The sequence below is a fragment of the Pipistrellus kuhlii genome, unplaced genomic scaffold (assembly GCF_014108245.1).
Source record: "Pipistrellus kuhlii isolate mPipKuh1 unplaced genomic scaffold, mPipKuh1.p scaffold_m20_p_2, whole genome shotgun sequence".
Taxonomy (NCBI): Eukaryota; Metazoa; Chordata; class Mammalia; order Chiroptera; family Vespertilionidae; genus Pipistrellus; species Pipistrellus kuhlii.
Window position 1 is genome coordinate 142352956 of NW_023425515.1, and position 24687 is coordinate 142377642.

General features: G+C 39.4%; 1 protein-coding gene across 2 annotated transcripts in view; it reads right to left on the reverse strand.

Annotated features, from left to right (window-relative positions):
- AK5 (adenylate kinase 5) overlaps positions 1-24687 on the reverse strand; it is a 176572-nt gene that overhangs the window by 102088 nt on the left and 49797 nt on the right. For both annotated transcript variants that reach the window (XM_036443709.2, XM_036443708.2), the window contains exon 6: positions 21672-21863. In XM_036443709.2, coding sequence (XP_036299602.1) covers positions 21672-21863 — 192 coding nt within the window. The remainder of the gene's footprint in view (positions 1-21671; positions 21864-24687) is intronic.

The following is a 24687-nucleotide window of genomic DNA, read 5'->3' on the forward strand; positions in this document are numbered from 1 at the left end:
CAGCTGCAGACACGGTAGGCTCCTTCCCCTAGTCCATCATCACCTGCCTCAAAACACCTGCCCTCCCCTCTTGATTTGCAGTAAGTGATTAAGTGGGTATGATAAGAGAAGGATGGAGCCTGGACTGTGGGGCAGTAGACTCTAAATCAAATTAACGTCATGCTCCCTAATTAATGCTCAGTATCTGGAGTCTCAAGTGACACAAACCAGCGGTGCCCTCTTGAGTTTTCACGCAACACCGGAAGTCTGAGGCTGTGGTGAATGTGTTAAACACGGAAGCATGACTTTTATTGCCATTTTTTACTCCCCATAGGAAACCGTGAAATCTTTAGCTAGTACACAAATCTCTACGAACTAAAACCCAGCTCTCGGCAGTTGACAATGCATTTGTATCTACGTACTCTCACCTGAGTATCGCAGCAACCTAGTGAAATAGATATGAACATGATTTATTCATCTCCAAAGATCAGAAAACAGGTTCCGAAATGGTTAGGACACACATGTAGCAAGTGGCAGGGCTGAGAGTCATTCCCAGTCTTCCAAATTGCAAACCGTGGTCCTTTTCTCACACAACAGTGCCTCCTGAATGAAACGAACCCTTTGGATCTGTTTGATTATCGCAGCCTCTCTTACTAGCTGCACTCCATTGTGCGGGCATAGAAAAGAAGTGGCTGGTGCAGCAGTAAAATAATCCAGTTTCCCAGCCTTACAGATTATGTACATATTCCCTAACAGGGACCTAGGAAGCCTATCCCCCCATACCCCACCTCCCTCCCTCCCCGCAAAAAAAAAAAAAAAAAAAAAAAGGCTGAAAATTCAGCCCATCAAAATATTTGGGACCTAGAGCAATTCTAAGAACAAATGCGGACAAATGCACAAACAAAAATCTCTTCTCACATCAAACAAGACACGAAGAGAATGTAGGTGGGGCACAAGGCGTCAGTACTGTAGAAACATCCCAGTATTATTTCCTTCAGGCCTGGCATGGCAGCTCTCCAGCACTCAAGCCTTTAAAGCAGATACTACTGGGCACTCGAATAGAGCTTACATGGCTTGCCTGCTTCAGCACAGCATCTGGGTGGTAAGCTTTGCATGTCAGATGAAATATTCTGGCATTTCTGCTTTAGGTCAATGATCTGGATGGCTTAGCTGGCTTTGAAGTACGGAGAGCACAGGTTTTGACTGGCTTGAATCACAGAGCTCCTTCTCTCTAGCTGCTGGCCAAGTACTTTCAAATCTCTCTATCACCTCAGTGTTCTCATTTATAAAATGATCCTTAACAATACCTTAAAGCACAGTGTTATTGAGAAGACTAAATGAGAGAATAAGTAGGGGTCACTTAGCTCATTGCCTGGCACATCAGAAGCACAAAGTAAATAGTGACCTTATTACTGATGTTACATAAGGCCCATGTGAAAAAAAAGATTAATTTTATGAGTTTGATAGGCATGCACTTACTAATATTACTAAAATTGAACAATCAGATAAACTTAATGAACATGAAAATAATGTGTTACCTGCTTTTGCAATGGCAATTTTGAGTCTCTCTATTATATATTAACTCCATAAAATAAAACTGTCCTTATGAAAAATGAGTCTCAAGAATAAAGCAAAATTGGAAGGGATATTGGTAAACCGGACCTTTTGGCTTCATATTTTCCTGGTTCTTGAAAAAAGCATTACTTCAATTGTCACAAAAGAACTATATTAGATAGCTTTAACCCAAAAGGAAATTCTTATTTGGGAGGATTTCATGATAATGACTTGAAGAACTAACTGGTCTTTTGACTAGCAAGCAAGGAAGAAGAGAAAGCATAAAAACAAGCCCAGAGGCAATTTTGCTAGGTTACAAAGACAAAGGGGAACTGTTCAAGGACAGACCCCTGGAGTGGTTGAATTTTCAAAGTGATTTGCTTACCCATTTTAAATTATGATGAGATAGTACTGAGAATGACAAGCAAACAAGAAGTTAAAATTAAATTCCGTATTTTTGGTACATGCTTGGTCAAGAAACTGAGACACCAATCTAATTTCTGTTGAGTGTTTACAGACTCCAAGTTAGAATTTATTCAGTTGGAAAATGATGGTGTTCTAAATGGAAATTGCAGAAATGACACATACAGCCAATATATGTATTTATAATTGGCTGAAAGACATGCATACACTTTCTTGGGCATTTTTAAAATGTTATCTAGAATAATATTTTAAAATATACTATTCTGAGGTACTGATTGCAATGTGATGTTTAAGATTTAGAAGTTAAACTCGGCCAGTGTGGCTCAGCGATTAAGCATTAACCCAAAAATCAAGAGGTCACTGTTCAATTTCAGGTCAGGGCACATGCCCCGGGTTACAGGCTTGTTCCCAATAGGGGGCACGTAGGAGGCAGTCAGTCAATGATGTTCTTCTCTCACTGATGTTTCTATTTCTCTATCCCTCTCCTTTCTTCTCTAAAAATAAATTAAAAATGTATTTCAAAAAAAGATTGAGGAGTTAGTTTTAAAGTAGAAAATACATTCACGTCATCAAAAACACTTTCAATTTAATTCAGAGATCACACAACTAAATTTTGAATAATAATATGGCAATTGAATGACTATTAAGGAGTCTATTCAATGATAAGTTTATTAATTATTTACTTTTTAACTCAAATATTATTATATTACTATATGTTAGATTATTATTATAATGATGGATAAGAGAGTCCTCCAAAAGGAACTTAGAGGGTCAAGAAAACAAATTCTCTACCAAATGAAAGGTTATATTAAATGACATTTAACTCTATGTTTCAACTATAAAATATTTTTTAAGAAGATAGTGCTCAGTGCTGGCAAGAACACAATAAGTTGGGAATTCTTTGTATATATATCTGGTGGGTGTATACACTGTTAAAAGCTTAATTTGGAAATTAATTTTGCAATATTTATAAAGTCTAAAAAGAACCAGAAATTTCACTTATTGGAAACAATTCTGAAAAAAATAAAAATAAAAGTGTGGACATGGATAAACAAGGTGCTTGTCATATCTTTATAATGGTAAATACCTGGAAATCTAAACATCCAGGAATAGAAATAAGTACATTAGTTAGATTCACTACAACAGAATACAAAGCAGCTCTAAATGGTATTTATGTGGGATCTTTAATTGGTAAATACTCATGAAAAAATCTTAAGCTTAGTATATACCTTTCCCTGAGGAAGAACATTTTACTAGTTTCCTGTAGGGATCACATTGCTGTGCTTTGTTAATTTGAGCTGAATTCTCCCACTTATTTATTTGGACTGGATGACTTTACTGTTATATTTGCTCTTCAACTGGTCTAGTTTTTATTTACTTATTTTATTTTATTTTATTATTATTTTTAAAATATATTTTATTGATTTTGTACAGAGAGGAAGGGAGAGAGATAGAGAGTTAGAAACATCGATGAGAGAGAGTCATCGATCAGCTGCCTCTTGCACACCCCCTACTGGGGATGTGCCCGCAACTAAGATACATGCCCTTGACCGGAATTGAACCCTGGACCCTTTAGTCCCCAAGCTGATGCTCTATCCATTGAACCAATCCAGTTTCAGCTATTTACTTATTTTAGATCGACAGAAATATTATATATGGTATAGTAGAAAAACTTGTAGAAAAGGAGAAGGAAATAGATAAAGATCATTCATTATTCCACCCTACAGACATAACAAAAATTTTCCATAGTAATGTGATAATTATACAAAAATACTTCTTATGTGCTGTAGCAAAAAGTTTTAATTTTTTTTTTGCTGTAGCATAAATTAACAGAACCTTAAGGAATTTCTCATTTTATAATTCTTTTTCTTTTGAGCTCAGGGGATTTTTTTTTCCTCCATAAAAAAATACTAGTTTTAATTTAAACCAATCATTATACATGATCTAAGTTTATAAAAATAGGCTCTTTCCCTTTTTTTTTTTTTTTGGGGGCTGGAAATCTATTCAACTGGCAAATTACATTATTGTGGGTAAAATTATAATCATGTTTGACGTAAGAAAAAATAATTCTTTGAAGCATGACTCATTTTTAAATGGAAAGAGCCAAGGACAGAAAGAATTCAAGATCTGACAACCTTTTTAAATAATTAAGGCAAAGTTTTACTGCAGCCGAAGGAGAGCGTAACCCGCTGCTTCTCTTCCATGTTTTTATGATTTGGCTTCATCTCTGGACCAGACTGTACAATCTCTGGTATGAGGCTCTGCCTCTTGAATCCCCAGTGACCTGCAGAGTGCTCTGTAGATGTGTAATACAGACGGGCCTCTGACTCCTCAAGTCACGTGGATCAGAATAAATCTTAATTTCATTTGCGTGCTTTGTAAATGATTTCGGAAGGACTCTCACATTTTTTTTCTAATTTGAGCTTCGTGGCAATTCTGTGAAGTAGAAACACTACGCCATTATTACTGAGGGTTCGAGGGTCTACATAATTTGCCCAACCAATGTCTTGAAAACATACTCACGACACAATTTTAAGTTAAAAAAATTAGAGCAAAGCACAGTATGATTTCCGCAACCAACCATATTGTCAAAATATCATAGAAAATCACAACCATATCCCAAAATATCATGGAAAAGACCCCAAATGTTACCAGTGGTGTTTCTGGATTGCAGAATAATGGATGATTTTTATTTTCTCCTTATAATCATCTGCATTCTTCACCCTCAACACCCACCCACACATGGGCGAGCACACAACCTTTCCATAAATGCTATTTGTTTCAAAATGGAAGTATAAGATTTTTACATTAAGAGAATTAAAAACAGAAGTAACAGGACTCCAGTTTTCCTTCTCTTGATAGAAACCTGAAGGCTGCTCATCTTTCAGGCTACTCTGCGTGCCAATGCTGAAGAGCAACATGATGGAAAATAACAGCGTGCATCTGCCAAGGCAGATTTGTGGCTGACATTTCTCCTGAAAAATGTCTCTGTGAAAATAAGTAGCTGTTGGTGGTGTCTCCCAATTTAGTCATGTTGAGAAGTGAATGAGTAGGCTTCAGAACTGGCTCTCAGCTTTCTCACAAAGCTTGTCACTTTGAATGGATATACCTTAGATGTGACTGAGCATGTGACAGAGGGGAGTATATCACCGGGCACATGCCATCTTCCTAAAACATATTCCCATGATGTTGTCCGGCATATTGAAGCTCTCAACACATGTAAGCTATTATACATTATTATTAGTTAGCACATATTTTAATTAAACTTCTAAGTGTTATATTGATTACAGATATCATACATATGTATATATATGGTATATATTTTATTGAATTTTACAAAGAGGAAGGGAGAGAGAGAGAGTTAGAAACATTGATGAGAGAGAAACATCGATCAGCTGCCTCCTTCATACCCCCTACTGGGGATGTGCCCCAAACCAAGGTACATGTTCTTGACTGGAATTAAACCTGGGACCCTTTAGTCCACAGGCCAACGCTCTATTCACTGAGCCAAAACGGCCAGGGCTATATGTATTTTTTTTTCTTGATTTTAAAGAGGAAAGGAGAGGGAGAAAGAGATAGAAACATCAATGATGAGAGAGAATCATTGATTGGCTGCCTCCTGCAAGCCCTCTACTGGGGATTGAGCCTGCAACCAGGGCATGTGCCCTTGACCAGAATCAAACCTGGACTCTTCAGTCCCTGAGCCAATGCTCTACCCACTGAGCAAACCAGCTAGGGCAAGATATCATTTCTTTAACCACCCAGGCCATCTGGGTAATTTATTAAAATTATCTCTAATCATTAATTAATCTTGCAAGTCAGTTAACTCCATCCCCATTTTATAAATCAGGATACTCCAGCTGAGAAGTTGAAAAATTTGCCAGGATTCAAATGTTGGTCTTTGTGACTTCAAAGCCAGGTGTTGCCCACCACACCACACTATGTTTTGCTTAATGTCATATTTATGGTTGAATCCTTTGCAGCATTTTCCCAGCACGGGTTTCCTGAGAATATTTTAGAAATTGAGCAGGGTTTTTGAATGACACAGGCAAGAACAAAATTATGAAACTGGCAGCCCTACCTGGTATTCCTGTGTCTACTGAGAATGCCCTTAGGGAGGGAGAAAGAGGGGAATCCACAAAGGGAATGAAAGCAACATTGCAAGAAGAAAAGTAGAGAGAGAGAGATCAGCACCTATAGTCTTGAACATAGCTTCTGAAGGGCATTTATAGGTGGTTACAAGTTTGGCAACACTTCTTTGAGACTGTTGAGCTGCGTTCACTTTTCTCAGTTCGTCATTTTGTAGGCGCTGCAGCAGTCACCTTCCTGAGACTTAAGAAGTGCCACTGGAATATAGAGATTTCTCTCTTGTCAGAAATCCAATATAATGAAAGAACCAGGAATAGAAAGCAACAGAACACATGTGGTTGCTATAGCACCAGTACTTTGCCCAGTGCGGGGACAGTATCATCAAAATAATAATACCAACAACAGCCAGGTCTAATCAGTGCTTTCTTTATACCTCTGTACATATAATGAGATTCCATTATCAGATGTCATAACTGAGGCCCAGAGAGTTCAGTGGTTAGAGGTCAAGAGCTGGTTAATGGCCTGGAACCATGATCAGTTTGCCTCTGACCCCGGAGCTTTTTAAATAACTGACCCTGTTTTTCTCCTGTGATTAATGGTCCATTTGTCTATCATGTTCCTTTCTCCCCCCCCCCCCCCTTCTATATTTCTTCTCTTTATGATTGCAAATCCAGGATGTGATTAGATTGGTTGAAATATATGTTTTAGTCACTAAATATTTATTGAGCACCTACTATGCACCAGGCAGAGTTCTAAGAGTTTTGGATATAGTGGTAAAGCAATCAGTCAACATACTTCTCCTCCTTGAGCTTTTATTTCAGCAAGATAGCACATTCTTTCTGAAATCTGCATTATTTGAAAACTTGTAATTTACCTTACTAGACTGTGGAACAAAGAAAATAAAAATCTTAAGTGAAATATAGGACTTCAATTTTGAACCGAGTCACTTAACACTTAAAAGGAAAGAAAAGCATGTGTTTTGCAATGTAAAGACTAGAATTCCTAAGAGGTGTTGCCTCGGATAATTGCAGAGAAAATGTGACAAAAGGTTTTCAAGCTGAAAAGGCATTCCTGGCTTTGTTTCTGTTCCCGCCTTTCCCATAAATATTAAGTCAAGCATATATAGTTAATAAGGGTCACGATATAATTAATAACCTATTAATAGGTGTACTCATTTAGTAAATATATATTGTTGTATTTAAAGGCTATTCTGGACATCGATGGCAGATACTGGAAATAAAATACCGAAGACAACAGTGAAATCTCGATACATAAAAGGCTAATATGCAAAGTATCCCCTTGGGGGTTTGACCCGGAGACTGGGAGTTCAATCGCTTGCTATGACATGCGCTGATCACTAGGGTTAACTATGGAATGAAAGAAGGCCCAGATTGGCCCTGATTGCTGCCTAGGCCTAGGGACCTACCAGTGTATGAATTTCCTACACTGGGCTCTAGTTATAAATAAGAAAGCAGACAGTAGAATTAGAAAGATAGTAGAATTGTGATAGAAAGATGTTGGAATCATAAGAAGTAGAATTATAAAATAGTGTAATAACGTCTATGATAGGGATCAAAAAGAGGTGTTAGGGGAGCTCACAGCAGTGGCATCTGCCCCTGCCAGGTGGTTTCCCACAGGAAGCCATCTCAAGTATAACTGCCCACACAGGTCAAGGAGAGCAGTAGAGTGGATCAGGATTGCAGAGGAGGGAGAAGCCCCTTACTTCGTGGTCAGCAAACTGCGGCTCTCGAGCCACACACATATGGCTCTTCCACAAAATACCACAGCCTGGGTGAGTCTATTTTGAAGAAATGGCGTTAGAAGAAGATTAAGTTAAAAAAAAAGTTGGCTCTCAAAAGAAATTTCAATGGTTGTACTGTTGATATTTGGCTCTGTTGACTAATGAGTTTGCAGACTGCTACCCTACATGAAGAGAATGCAGGGATAGACAATAATTTGAGCCAACTGAAATCTCCTGTGCTTCTTCTCTTCTCTCCCAATTTGAAGCAGAACTATCATTTCACAGAGTATGGAGAAGAGCAGTGCTATTATGGAATTGCCTACACATGCAATTTTAGAAATTTAATGAATTGATGTTGTTAATACCACATTTCAGTGTTTTAGGAATTCAGATCACATTGAAATGAATAGGCAATCAGAAGTAAGCTGTAGTTATCCAACATTGCTGACAAAGCCAAGAGAATTTTAGTTGAAAATTACTGCTTGAATTCAAATTGTGTAAGGAATGGTATCTTTCTGAACTTCTGTCAGAACTAAGTCTTCATGAACATATGAACACTAAAGCCTCAGTAGAAAAACTAAAAATATTTGACATTTTCAGGTTATATTTTCAAGTAAAAACAAATTTCTTTACCAAAAAATAAATAAAATAAAATAAAATAAAATAAAATAAAATAAAAATAAAAATCCATTGTTTCTCTTTCCCCCACCCTGGATCCTGAACTTGACAGCAATTGTAGAAATTGCTTGAAACAACACTGGTATTTTCTGAGAAATCTTTCACGGTGCTGACACCTTCAAATAGCCTGCGAATTGGAGTGGGTCGAGGCCGGACCACAGGAAAAAGCCTGCATTTTTGAAAGACTGAGTTTAAAACACCACCAAAAAGCTACCTACCCAACCCAGATAGAAGAGATCTAAATACGTTTGTGGAACCTAAACATATCAGAACTAATTCATTAACTCCAACTCATTAATCTGTGCATTAACTCACCAATTACTTATAAGCACCCCTACGTAGCCAGTACTGTTCTGGCTGCACAGTCCCTGCTGAGTTAGTTACTCCTAAAGACAACATCCAAGGTCATGCTACAGCTAGCACAGGCAAGGCTTCTGTTTTACAAAGGTCCTTTTAACCTTAGGGTTGTTTTGTTACTTTATCTAGGAGACCGGAAAGCCAGAAGTCAATGTCTTCATATTTTGAGTACCCCATGTTAGCTAGAAATATCAAAACAATTGCCTAAAAAGAAACTGATGAATGATTATATTTTAAACGTTACTTTATGCTATGCCAAATGAATCCCTAAATTAGGGAGAGAAGCTCAGCAAGAAACTAGAATGATTACTACAACATCTATTTTATTTCCCCCTTCCTTCTCTGCCTGGGCAGCCCCTGAATTATCTTTTCCATCCACCTATTCCCATCTCCAATCCCGAACTTGGTAATGGCTATGATTCCTCATTCAGCCATTTCAAATACCTGATTACTTGTTGGGAAAGATGGGATGTTTTGAATTTGCCCAGTTGCACGAGAATTACCACGGAGAAGGCTGGTGTGACTTATTACATCTCGTAACCATCTTCCCGTCCTTCTGTAATAACACAGTAGAGGCACTGTGGACCCTCATCCATTTCCTCCCCTCCCCTCTCTACACGGGCTCCTCCAGGGCTGTCTCTACATATCCATCTACGTCCCACCTGTGAGGCCACGGAAAACTAAGTGGAGACACCATCCTTGTTCCAGACGCTGGCTGGGTGAGAGGCAGATGATAAATGAGGCAGCCAGTCACCGCAGACGAGACCACTGCAGGTGCTGAGTCTGAAGGGCAGGGCAGGGCGGACCAGAGAAGGAAGAGGAATGCCAGAGTGAGGCGTGGACTGTGGGACACAGAGACAGGTTGTGCCACTTAGGATTGATTTGAGAAAGGGCACCAAGCTCCTGTCCTTACCCGAAGTGAGATAATTTAAGTGCCTCAACCTGGCACATAAGAGGCACAAATAATTTTAACATTACTGACCTTACTATAAGGTTGGGCGATTAGAGATGTCAAGTTTGTAAAGCAGCTGGCATAGCACTTGATGTATAATAGTATGTGAGTTCCTGATTTCTCAGTCATCAGTATCAGGCAGTTCACAAGAAGGCATTATCAATCCCTTTTTGACTGTTTCTGTTTTCTGTTTTTGGTGTGGGGGCTTAACTGTTTGCTTGGGTATAAGTCTGGCTCAATCCCTTATTGTTACCTGAGTGGACTCGGTGAGACAGAAACTATTTCAAACCTTAGCTCTCTCATTCTCTGGCTCTGGCATTTATGGTATGCTCTTTGAACCTCTCTAAGCCTCTTTCTTTCATTAAACTTTAAGGACAGTTGTGGGAATTAGATATAAAGTGAATAAAGGTCCTGGAATACTGACTTGAAAGTGCTTACTGAAAAGTAGCTTCTTAAAAAAAATCCTAATCCCAAGGATATGTTCACTGATTTTTAGAGAGAGGGGAAGGGAGGAAGGGAAGGGAGAAACATTGATGTGACAGAAAACAGATCAGTTGCCTCCCTCATGGGGGCAGGGATCGAACCCATGACTTTTCAGTGTGCAGGACGACCAACCGAGCCATGCCAGCCAGGGCAAAAGTAGCTGTTGTTATTAAGCAGAAATACTTTCTATGTTAACTACTTTTGATAGAATTACTAGCAGGTGTATGTTCCCATATATTATTTTAGACAGAGAACATTAAATGTTTTTTGGGTTTTTTTTTGAACCTTGTAGCTATTATTGCAGGTTGATTTGCTCCATATTTATTCTGACTCCCTTTTCCTTTGCTTTCCTCTCTGTGGAGAGTCCGGGAAGCAAAATAATTCATTTCCCGGTCTCCCTTGAAGGCAGGGGAAAACCTGTGACCCAGTTTTGTCTGATGAGACCCAAGTGTGAGCCCAGGAGGGCGGGAGGGTGGTTAATGGAGAGGCTCTTGTTTTCCTAAGGAAGGGTAACGGATGTGGCTGCCCAGCTCTACCCCTTCATCCGATTCAGAGTGTAGATTTGGGCAGCAATAGCCATTTTATTGCTCTGAGGAAACACACTGAAAAGACTAGCGTTGGAACTGGAGGACAGAGGGTGTGTGAGTCCTTAACGACACCATGAAGTCACTGTGCCAGCCCTGGGCCAGCCATCTGGGTGCTCATTTTACACAGGTCAAATGTGTGTAAGCCCAAGCTGTTCACCTGCTCTGCCTGTCATCAAACACACCCCTAACATGTGACTCTTTTATTTTTGATAAGTGATTTCTGTGTAGTGCTTTAATGGAGCTATGTCCCCATACCTAGAAGACATCAGGAAAATAAATGATTCCAGATATATCTATCATTTTTTTTACTTGATCCATTAATTTATTCACTTGATAATTATTTTGAAACAATTACTTGTGGCAAGAATAACTGGAGACCCCCCCCCCCCCCCCCCCAGTTAACCCTTTGCTTAGATTTCAATGTCACCTTACAGTGCTTTAGCGAAACACAGTTTTTAATCTGTTATGTTACCTTTCCTACCCTTTTCCCTTTCAACTCTGCCATGATGCTGTCCAGATGGAAAATCGGAATGGTCAAACTGCTGAAACTTACACGTCACATGGTGACTTATGAGTGCTGCTTTCCTGAGACATTGTTTCAGCGACTCCATATGTGTTGTCGATTCCGATGGTGGCAAATATGCCCCATGGGGAAGCAGAACCTTGTGTCACACCATCACCCTGCCAGCTCAGGCCCTTAGCACATCCTTCCTAGATGCCACCATCACCTTCTTATTCCCTGCAGTGCCTGCCCCATCCCTTGTATCTGGGAAAGTGTTATTGTTTGGCATCTGGTAGCCCTCGGTCAATGGAACCAAAGGATGTAATGGGGAAGGCGAACTGTAGGCTCAAAGGACAGGGCTTTGCCTGTAGCAAAGCTGCGGTCATGGATTTGCATTTGATTTGTAGGACTGGGCAAGGGGAGAATACTAAACAAACATGCAAGGCCCAATAATTGGCCACTAATGGTAACATTTCCTTCTTGTAATAATGAGTTCAGATGAATCCATTTTAGGGATTATCTTAATTACTTTAGATCCGTTATTTAAATCACTTTTTAAAAACCTATCAATGCAATGCAACCATGGAATTAGTGTTCTAATTTATTTTTTCCTGAGAAACAGAAACGAAGAGATACAGAAGGGACTAGAGGTGCTTATGGAACAGTAACTGCGTGGAGAAAGCAGCAATGCGCTTTCAGTTCATGACCCCGTGTGCACACGTGCCATGTTTTAATGACGGGCCAGCAGAGCAATCACAGCGCTGCTGCCGGGGTCTGGGCCGAGGCTTCGCGGCACTTGTGGGATCCTGGCCAGGTCCTCTCTCCTGTGCTTCAGGTCTCCACAGAGTGGGCATGATGACAGTGGCTGCCTCCTGGAGAGCAGGTGAGGATTCCAGAGCCCCACCTGACAGGAAGCACTTCGAATAGTACCAAGCTCATATTACCACTTGGAAATGGTTAGCTATTGTCTTTTAAGACACCATCTATCCATAGTGTTTTCTTGTATTTTTCTGATTGCCAAGTCTCACATGCCTGTCTTTTTTTTTTTTTTTTTTTTTTTTAATATATTTTATTGATATTTTTTACAGAGAGGAGGAAGGGAGAGAGATAGAGAGCTAGAAACATCGATGAGAGAGAAACATCGACCAGCTGCCTCTTGCACACCCTCTACCGGGGATGTGCCCGCAACCAATGTACATGCCCTTGCCCAGAATCGAACCTGGGACCTTTCAGTCCACAGACCGACGCTCTACCACTGAGCCAAACCGGTTTCAGCATGCCTGTCTTTTTTTCTTTTGTTTCTGTCTTCTTCTTTTTGAAAAAAAAATCACTTAATTTAACTATAGGACCATCTTTCTTTAAAGATATTGACCAATTCCAATCAGTTTGGTCTTGATCACACAAAAAATTTACTCCAAGAACTTTACCAAAAACATTATTTTCTTACTTATGATCCTCAATAGTCTCAGTATAACATATTAACGTTAACTAAGACCTAACTCTGGAAGTGTAAAATATTTGTTGACATCACTGTTAAAATTGACATCACTGTTTGATCACAGAGTGTCTCCTAGAGAAGTGGCCACCCAACAATGTGTGTGTGTGTGAGTGTGTATGTATGTGGTATGTGCATGTGGGTGTGTGCGTGTGTGAGTGTATGTAATGTGTATGTGCTTGTGTGTGGGTGTGTATACAATTTCCTGTCAGAAACTAGTGTTGAAACAAGAATTTATAAGGAAGCTGTTAGTATGACATGACATTTAGCTACCAACTATCATCTAATCTGCTTTATTTCTTTTAAAAAATTACAAACAAAGACAAGCTGTTGTGAAATCCAGTCCCATAGAAATAGTACAGGCCTTAATTAAAGTATTCTTAGGTAGACCTGTCAAAACAGTTCTTGGAATCAGAATTGCCTTAATGTGAATCTTCCTAATGGATTCACTTGAATATTATCTGGGTTTTATACACATCATCTAATTTATGGTTATAATGTGAGGACCCTACTTTGTACTTAAGATGATTAAGAAGTTGTTTATTGGGCTTTTGGGGATATGCGTAGTATAATAATAAAACCAACAAAAATGAATTTTACATCTCTTTGGGGAAGAACTCATATTCTCTACGTTCCTCCTCATTTTTCCTGTGAGCACCTATATGAAGCATCACATTTAGAGTAATCGTGGGAGAGCTCTTACCATCAGGCCCTGACAATAGGGTGGCCATGTGACCAGTGTCAGTTCCCACTCCGGAAGGAGATGCATTGGCTGAGTCTGTTGCTTTGCTCTCTGCCTGCAAAGTGTGAACAGGACCGACACTGAGCAAGCTTTTGGTGTGGGGAAGTTGTGAGTCAGACACTTGCTTGTTACTGAGACAGAGACAGAACACCAGAATGAGCTATAAATACAGTATCTGCTTATTATCTCTGCTGCTTTGAGGCCACTTTGGATCCAGCATAACTTGCCCCAGAACTGTGGGTCTTTCTTTGCTGTATGCAGGTTACCACTTTGTGAGAAAATGGCTTTATCTTTTCAGTGATTTTTTTTTTTCCTATACAAAAGATCAGGGAATGAGCCCTAACCGGTTTGGCTCAGTGGATAGTCGGCCTGGGGACTCAAGGGTCCCAGGTTCGATTCCAGTCAAGGGCATGTACCTTGGTTGTGAGCATATCCTGTGGGGGGTGTGCAGGAGGCAGCTGGTTGATGTTTCTATCTCATTGATGTTTCTAACTTTTTCTCCCTCTCCCTTTCCTCTCTGTAAAAAAAAAAAAAATCAATAAAATATATATTTTTTAAAAAAGATCAGGTAATGAAACTGATATTCTAATATTTTAGTTTTTAGAGCCCCCAATAATAACAGTTTATGAAAGTAATCAGATCCACTTTTCCATTTAGCTCTGGATATGTTTAAACCAGGGTTACAAAAATCTGTGTTTCAATAGGTGGATGAGTACCACTGACTAATCCACAGAGGTGTCCCCCTCCTAAAATAAGCAGCAGTGCTTCTTCTAGGGCAGTGTCACCTTGCCAGCTTAGCACGTAGTAGGGTTTTGAAAATGCTTGCTGCCCAGACATTGTGATTTTTTTATAACTTGCTCATATTCAAGTCAAAAATGGGTATTTCTTATGTTACTTCTGGGCTCTTTACATTGAGGGTCTATCACTCTCAGGTTTCATGCCAAAAGGCACTGACTACTTAGTAAGCAGTGAACATATTTGGGCTACTGACAGTGCAGAGAGGCATACATCCAGGCTCACAATACACCATCAGCACAGAATGCACCACAGCTTTCCTATTTATTAGCCTCTAAACACCCCTCCTTGATCAGTCTCTGTCTTAGTTATTAAATCCACCAAGTAGGAAATAGTGGGGGCTTTTGGTTACATGGCATTGGATATTTAAACAGGATGAAAGTACGGTTGGTACTTAGAGGAACTATAGCTTCCCTGTCACATAGTACACATTCATCACCTGTTAACTACCGAGAAGCAATGACAGAATTTCCCTCCTGGTAATTTTAGGAGAATGGATTTGTTTGAGTAAACTGATGAAGTGTTTTCATTGCTTTTCTCATGTTGAGGTGAGTTTTTGAATCTGCTCAGGGTTTATGCTGCTCAGGTTTCTTTTTCATCACTCTGTGCAGGGGTCTGGTGGAGATGTGGGTGATTAACCAATGGCTGTGCATTGGACACTTAGGGATAAGTGTTCTTGTGTTTTAAATGTTAGTGTTGGTTCCTATGAAACTTGACATTAATTAACAGCTCTCCATAACTTCTGTCTGACATTAACTTTTACTATTCTTGTTTATTTTCCCTTTGGCTAAGAGTGTCTGGTGGGATGGGAATCACAAAGTTTGGGTGGCAAATTTGAAATACATAATGGGAGTATTCCCAAATTTAGAGAAAGTGCTATGGGGCAGAGTAAGCAAATGGAGTGTCAATGGGTTGCCTGGAGTTCAGGCACCATGCCTGGTGAGTCAGTACTTGTGTGGTTTGGAGAAGGATGGCTCTCTGTGCCAGGGGTTCCCCGGCACTGATGCCAGTTTGTGATGATGTGGTTCCCTAACCCACAGCAATAGGAGAAAAATAAGGCAAATGTCGGGAGTTTTTCTTAGAGCCAAACTGGTTCAATTAGAAATTCTTTTTGGAGTTATGTCATTCCTCATGGTTTTGGGTGCTAAAAATATCCCTTTAAACAATGGCAACCCTAGATTTTTTTCTAATGCCCTCACTTAGTAAAATAATAATGATAAAAAAAATCCAACTTGGGAAGTGCAAATGAGAACAATAATGAGTTACCACTGCACGCCTGTTAGAGTGGCCAAAATCCAGAATAGTGACAACCCCAAAGACTGCTGAGGATGTGGAGCAACAGGGACTCTCGCTGCTGCTGGGAATGCAAAATGGTGCTGCCACCTGGGAAGACAGGTTGGTGGATTTTTACAAAATGAAACATGCATCTATCATACCACCCAGCAATCACGGTCTTTGCTCTTTGTCCAAGTGTGGTGAAAAACTGATGTCCACACACAACCTTGCACATGGAGGTTTACAGTAGTGGTAGTCCTAACTGCTAGACCTTGTAAACAATCGAGATGTTCGGAGGTGAATGAATAAATACACTGTGGTACATCCAGACAAAGAAATATTATTCAGCACTAAAAAGAAATGTGCTACCAAGCAATGAAATGACATGGAGGAAACTTAGGGGCCTACTGCTGAGTGAAAGAAGCCAATCTGAAAAGACAACATACTCTAAGAGTCCACTGAATGATATTCTGGAAAAGATAAAACTATGGAGACAGTGGAAAGACCAGTGGTTGCCAGGGGTCAGGGTGTGAGTATCGGGGGAGATGAAGAGGCAGGAACAGGTGGTGTGCAGAGCAAATATCAGTATGATATCATAATGATGGATACTTGTTACTATACACTCCTCCAAATCCATACTAAGTGTAACACCACGAGTGATCCTGATCGCTAAGGCAAACTTTGGATTTTGAGTGATTCTGATGTGTTAATGTAGGTTCATCCATTGTAACAAATGCACCCCTGGGTGGGAATGTTTTTACCGGGGAGACTATGCATATGTGGGGCCAGGGAGCACATGGAATCTCTGTGCCTTCCTCTCAGTTTTGCTGTGAATCTAAAACTGCTCTAAAAACGGAAATCTTTAAGAAAAAAAGCAAACTTCCTCTTAGCCTCATTAAAAATTGTGTGCGTTTTTTCTGCTCTGTTGAGCATTAGGGAATCACTGGTCTATGTGGCATTGCTCTATGCCAGGAAGGTTTATAATTAGTCCCTCATCCATTTTCCCCATAAAATTGGTGTTGGTGAACAGAAATTATCCTGGTTTTAACATTTTCAGCCTGTGCTTTCCTGGCTGAAGATAGCCAGTCAGTTAGCCTGGTATTAATTAGCAGCCTCTTCGTACATCCTCTGACTACAGCTTCTTTCTCACGTCAAGCTTTGCTTCTCTTTCTTCCTCCTACAAGAAGCCCAGAAGGAAAATGGCCATTTGCTCACTTCACTGCTTATCACCCATATTCTGTAGTACTTATGTATGGCACACTATTTCCCTGGAAAGTTGCACATTTTTATGACTGAATAGAAGACCTAATGGCACAATGCATTTCAGAAAATGATAACATAAACATTACATCTGAGCCTATTATTTTTAAGGCATTAAAAAAATACTATTCTTAAAAACAAACAAAACAACCATATGTAGTTTTTTATAAAGAGTTTATCAAACTTACAAAGATTTGACCTGTCTTAATTATTGCTATTTCTTAAAAAAAAAAAAAAAAATGGGGGGGGGGGTTGGGATTCTGATAGGGGGGACCTATAATCTGAGTTAATCTGAGAAGTAATTATCTTATTTTAAATCTTAGAACACATATACTTATGTAAATAGGGGGTTAAGTTTTTCTTAAGTTTCCTTTCAAGGCCTGTGCAAAGCAATTAGGGAGGTGACTCAGCTGTGAATCCAGCAGGCAGAACTGATCATCAGAGGGACCCACCAGGAGTCAAAACATCACTTCATCACCATCATCTCACCACCATTCCCTCATCACCATCACCTTACCACCATCCCCTCATCACCACCATCTTACCATCATCTTCTCACCATCTTCTCATCACTATCATCTCATCACCATCACCTCATCACCATCATCTCATCACCATCATCTTTTCGCTTAATGAGTAAAGATAATAGCTGATGACTAAGGGCCTCCAGGACTGATCTCACCCTAGCTCCTTCCCCTTTAAAACCCTGTCCCTGTACCTTGCTGTAAGTCAGGATTTGAATGTGTGTAATCTCCCTATCTTCTTGGTTGGCTGCCTTCTCAATAAAAGCCTAAGATGATTCAACCCTGCCTTCATTATTGGACACAGCGACAGGCAGCCAAAGCTCAACAGGGGATTTTCCGGTAACGGTTCCAACAGTGAAGACGATTCAAACAAAGACTAGTTTTTAAAAATAAAGACAAAAATCATCACTACACTACATATTATTGAGGCTTTAAAAATCTAGAAAGGGGAATTATTGTTCAAGAATTATACAGTTTCATCAAGTCCAAGTGCTCCAAAGTGTCATAAGACACAGCTATCCAGTAAGACTGCACAAGCAGCTCTGCTAATCCAGGAATATTCAAACTTCGAAGAGAAACTTCTGACAAATGCTTCCTAATGAGAAGCAGAATGCTGTAAAAGACATGATGAGCAGTGGCATCCAACCTTATGGTAAGTTAAAAAAAACAACGTGTAAGCTTGTGTGAAAAGATTCTGTGAAGTCCCTAATATACGAACGTTGTGATTGCATATCATTTCATTCATACCTGCACAGATGGCTGTGCACAGAAGGATATGATAAAAGGGTAAAAATAAAGAGACCCCATGTGGGGAGCCATCTCAATAAGATACAGTATTCAGGCAATAGCCCATTTTTCCTGGCTATTTTGATTATGTTTCTTCTTCAGACATTGGGTTTGTTCTTTAGTCAAATCTGCCAACAGATACAGGCAATGGTGAAGTAAAAAAAAAATAAAAAAAGAGAATTGCCCTTTGTAACAATTCAGCTACATTTTTCAGACACAGCCACTATATAGCTGGATTACACAGATGATATAGAAGTTAAAGGAAACACTGACACAATTTTGTAACTGATTAATAGACACTTTTAAGGAAAAAATGAATTTGGCATGATGTTTTTAAAAACTAAATTCTTCATTTCAGATTCCTTCAGTAATCTATCTATTGAAGAAAAGGTAACATAATCCCCTCAAAGAGCACAAAATTGTTAGTGGTAAGTGCAGGTTCCAAAAGACAAGCAATGGAGGGGGGAGAAAGAGAGAAGAAATAAAAAAATAAAATAAAATAATAGCTATCATTTGAATTGCCCTCGCAATGTTCCAGGCACTATTCTGAGAATTTGACATCCACCTACTCCTCACAAATTACACTGAGGGAGGATCAATGATTATATTCATTTTACAGGTCAGTCAGTCACAGAAAAGATCAGTGACCGCATAAGGTCACACAGGTGGCAGGTGGTGCAGCTGAATTCTGAGCCAGGCCATGGGACTGCATTGCCATCATCTGCCATATCACCTGCGTCCTCTTGTTTCACCTGTGCTACAACATTTGCACAGCAGGTAACATCATCTCCAATTTACAGAGGAAGACCAAGTCCTAGAGCATCAGGATTGTATTAAATGGCAGAGGGGCTGAAATTCCAAGTGAGAAGTTTCGGACTCCACGCCCCAGAGAAGAGGAGCACCAAGATGAACTTTCTCAATGGGACGGAGGATGGATTGTACTCCATGTGATCCTTAAGACCCTCCAACCAAGACAATGAAGCGTACCTGCAGGGAGGAGTCATTATGGGGAATACCATAATGACACAGTGTATGACATAGGAGGCTCTCTCTACTCCTGGGGCGGGGAATGTCTGGCCGTGAAACATTCGGTCTGGCCCTGCCAAGGCATTAGAGGAGAGTTAACTAAATGTTTGACCAAATACAGCAGGATAATTTTTAAGTTGGTCATTTTGTATGGTCCTCAGATCATGTTATAAACATCCAAATGGCCCTTGGCAGAGAAAAGGTCCTCCACCCCTGTTCTAGTCCTGAGCCAGCCATCACACTCAATGACTCATGTTTAACATCACTTTCCCAGCAGACTGTAAGCTCTGCTCATTTAGTGTGAGCATACTCTGTACCAGACAAGGACCATTCTAGGTGCTTGGGATATGCCAGTGAATAAAAGAAAGATCCTTACCTTGTGCTTATTCAACTTTGCACCCCTAACACCTAGCAGAATGTCCGGCACCCATTGGTTCTCAATAAATACTGAGTGAATAAATGAATAACTTAGGAGGGACAGGCAGAAGCAAAAGGAAAGAAAAACTACTGCTATCTTAACCCAAGATTTTAATTAACATCTTAATATGCTTGTGATGAATAAAGATAACCATTTTTATGTTATTTAACTCATCTTAAAAGTAGAAATGCTACCATATTTAATTCCAAAGGTGAACCATGACCCAGGTTCTGAAGGAGGACATGCGGTTCAGGAGGCAGCCTTTTGTCAAACTGATTTTCAAATTACATTCTCCGGAACTCAGCCTGTGTTTAATACTCACCACATTTCTAAAGGCAACTTCCCAAGGCAGGTATTCTGGCAGTAAATAAAAGCGTTTATCTTCTGGCTCATTTGGTTTTAGCAATGAGGTTACAGGCTGTCATCCACATTGGTATCAACACCCTCAATTAGAGGCAACGGCATTTCACCTCCATGCAAAATACTAGTAAATTAACAATCCCCACTCTGCATTCATTGGGGAAATCTGCTCGGCTCACGATGCTGAACTGACAAGCAGGGAGTCATCAGAGACGCTGCAGTAATACCTTCAAGCCTTGCAAACATCAGTTAAAACTCCGGCTCTGCACCTAGCCTTTGGGGTTTGCTCTGTAGGGTCAATTTCTTCTTTGCATGCAGAACTCAGCATTGGTAATTTGCAAGAGAAATAAGCAGTAACCCCAGCAACAAATAGCTACAGAAACATCCGCCCTGGTTTTCTGAAATCTTTCCTTTAACTTAAGGTCTCTTTGAGACCATACAATGAACTCTGGCACTGTAGACAATTTTCAGATAGGATTTACAATTCTCTGACATAACTTCGACTTAAAGAGCAAGTCCTAATAAATATTTCTTTGCAGTGCTAAGAAGACTGCAAAGAGATTCTTACTATTCAAATGTTGTGGGTTCTCTCTTTCAGATTTAAGAGCACTTCAGTCTAATGAAAAGATTTTGAACCCAGTAATTGTTAGGTCATAGGAGTTCTGTGGATGGGCATCAGTAGATTTATTTAAAATGTGTGGGAAACATTGTACATGTATTGTGTTGGACTGGGCACAGTCACTTTAATCAGATTCTCTACGAGGGCTGCAATCCCATCAGACAAGGAGGGACCTAAGGGCTAAGGGAAGGGTTTGCTGAGGTTGGCCACCAGCCAGCTGCTAATGGTGTTGCCCCAATTTTAATGTCTTCTTCCCTAAAATTCTTTCTTCAAATCCTATGATCCTCGTCTCCTCTACTGTTTTAATACTTAAATCCATGAGGTTATGGGGATCATAAATTTAGCTGAATCTTACTATATTCTAGTAATTATATTAATTAATGATTCAGCCTCATTCTTCATTGGCATTCTGAGTATCATTAGCCATAAAACAAATTAAACATTCATGAAAATATTAATACTTGCATTGTATCAATGGAGCAGAAAGATCAACACCTTCTGTTTTTTGACAGTAGCATTTCCTCATGACAAGTTAAACCCTTAGGAAATGTTTTCATGTCCTCAGAATCTCATTTCTTTACGTGGGACATTATGATGAAGCCTAAATTACAATTTAAGTCTAATATGTAGAACACTATGTCCGCTATGTGTTTTTAAGTCTATCAGTTTTGTCAGGCTTCCAACAACAGAAGAGCTGAGAAGCTGGGTGAGTATTGATTAAAGTAATTCAAACAGTTATTTCAAAATCCTTTTTGATTTGGAGGCTATGGGATTCTAACCAAGGTTAAAAGTTATCATTTTTTATAAAGTCAATTAAACAAAAGTGTGCATATTTTTATCCTTATGATCTAATAAAGGCAAATCAGGTAAAAATGACCTATTTTTAAAATTAAACCTGACCCTCCATCCAAAAAAAAAAAAAAGCCACTTTTCAAATGTAAAGTAGATTTCTACATGAGAACAGGGGCTACTGGGAGATAGGAAGATCGTTTTTGTCCCGGACACGTAGAACCGCGGCTCACTTACCATCACGATGAGCCCTTTCTCCTGGAAGTACTTCACCAGCGGGGCGGCGTTCTGCTTGAAGTTCATCAGCCTCCGTTGCGTAGCTTTCAGGTTGTCGTCAGGCCGCCCCTGTTGCTCAGCGCGCTTCAGCAGTCTCTCCTTGAGCCTCTGATTGGTGCAAGCCAGGAATACCACCAAGTCGGGAGTGCAGATCTGTGGAGAGCATTAGACCAGTCGACAGGCAATCAACATACCAACCCATGCAAGTGCAGACAATGGACTCCATCTCTTTGGTTCTCTTGCAGCTGTCATATTTTCGGCCCTCCGTGTTTTTTTTTGCCAGCGCATCACTCTACACAAGATCCAGAGGAGCCATTGCCGTTACAGTCCATGTAAATGGGCGTACCCACCTAGCCATATGCAGTGCCCCTACTTATTTCAGGAAAATATTTTTTGTTCATGCTCTACTATGTATCCTGGTTGAATTAAGAACAATATAGGCCAAACTTTGCTAAAGGTATATGTGACCTGGTTTTAGAGACAACTGGGGCCACAGATTTGGACAGTTAACAAGTATTGCTGCTATTATTACAATTTGCTGCCCTTTTAACAGTACCTACTGTTAAAAGTAGTTATTTCCTTTATGTTGCTACACTTTACAACAATCTGCAAAGTAAATATTACGTCCATTTTACAGATGAGTAAACTGAGGCTGTAAGAAATCCAGCACTTGCCTGAGGTCACATGGTCAGTAAGGTCCAAGTTGATATTTGAACCTAAATCTCTCTAGTGTAAGCCCTGTGTCCCTTCCACTATGACAAGGCACTCAATGGCTCAAAGACCTTTGTGGATTTCTGAAAATACTGAGGAATGACATGGAAAGAACCTATGAAATAAACAGTTTTTATTCAACTCAATTGGAACTGATACTGCATTTAAAAGGTCATTAAAGTGAACATAGTTTCTTAATGAAGAAGGCAGTTGTTTATAGTGATTTGAATAATGATCTCCAAAACTTTTTATTGCATCCTTACATTAGTAAACTATTTGATCATCCATTCCAATAAACATATACTTACTAATTTATAAAGTATGCATGCATGTATGATATGCATATATTACCATACTAATATAGGATGCCTGTTGTATAGTATACTGGTAGTCGTCACTCAGTGTACATGATAGATTGACTTCAGGATGCCCCCTTGGATGCTAAAGTCAGAGGATGTTCAAATCCCTTATGTAAAATGGCATATTATTTGCATAGTCTACCCAAATCCTCCTGAATACTTTAAAATCCTCTCTAGATTTCTTAGAATACCTAATACAATGCAAATGCTATATAAACAGTTGTTATGCTGCATTGTTTAGGGAATAATGACAAGAAAAGAAGTCTACTGCCATGGCAACAATAGACCTACTACATAGTGCATGTCAACAACCATGTAACATTTTTTTTCAAATAGATTTATTTTATTTTTTCCATCACCATTTATCCTCTCTATGTCTTCTTCCACCTCCATACTACCCACTCCTAGCGATCACTACACTGTTGTCATGTCCATGAGCTCTGTATTTTTCTTCTGTTTTGTTAACCCCTCTGTTCCCCTCATCTCGCCACTCCCCTCCCTTCCTCTCTCCCCCATGGCTATCTGCCTGCTCTTTATCTGAGTCTATCCTATTTTGCTTGGTCGTTCAGTTTGTTCATTAAATTCCATTAAAATATTTTTGATCTGTGGTGAGTTGGATTTGCAGATGCAGAACCTGCAGATACAGAGGGATGACTTTATACACAAAAATACAATTTAAAAAGGATGAGTTACAATAATCGTAATTGTTATATTTTCTGCCCACAGAGGCTTGCTTTGTGCACTATGGATACCACTGGTTAGGAAACAGACTCTGGAGACTGGAACATGGATTCTACTTTTTGCCCAGCTGAGCAATGGGTATATGACTTACCTTTGCTAAGCCTCTGAGTCCTCCTCTAACAATAGAGATACACAAACCTCCATCTCTGAGGATTAAATAAGATACTGTATGTAAAACACAGAGCGTAAACTTGATCCAGGTGCTCAAAAAATTTTAGCCATATCTATTATTGGTTTTCAAAATTCTATGTTGTCCTGTTTCGCCTTTAATATTTTTGTTTTTATTTTGTTTATTTTTTTTTCTTCGCTTACATTTTTTCTCCCTTCTCAAACCCACAAGTAGGGCGTTCCCAGCGGCTTAGATGATTTTTTCCCTTTTCAGATTCTAATTTCCTTTGTATTCTCTTTATACTTTACAACAATCTGCAAGGTAAATATTACCTCCATTTTACAGATGAGTAAAGGCACTGGCCTTTTCACTCTTCTGGTTTCAACCACTACCCTGTTAATGGATTTTAAATCTACTTTTTGGCAATGACTTTCAATAGTCCTAATATTGTCAAATAGTCTATATGATGGCTCTACCTGTGAGTCTTAATGTTACCTGTCAATCAGCAACGCCAAAATCAATTTCAGCTCATTTTTACTTAAATGAAATTCCCATCTTGTTTGTTTGTATATTTATTTATTTTTATGGTAGCAACACTACTCTCCTAAATTTCTCAGCTAGAAGCCTTAGTACATTTCCAACCCTTGTCAAAACGTCCATCCCTCTGTCATATTACCATTGCCTGTGGAATCTGCCTTTGAAATACCATTCAGTCGCCTCTTCCCCCAATTCCTACTGCCACTGTGTAAGCTCAGGCACACACCAGCATAAGCATGAATTTGAGAATCAGGTGGTCATTAATTTGAACCTAGTCTGCCACCTATTAGTTGTTTGTCCTTGGGCAAATGATTCAGTTTCTCAGGACTTCAGTTTTCTCAACTGTAAATAAAATAAGGGGAAATCCCTCACTCTCAGTAGTTTAGTAGTTTCCAGATTTTTAAAAAAAAATTTTCTAAATAGCTTTTGAGAAATTTTAACAATTGAGAAAATTGCTTTGTAGTTTTTGTGTGATATAATAAAACCTTTGGAAATAGTCAGTATAAAATAATGACACCCT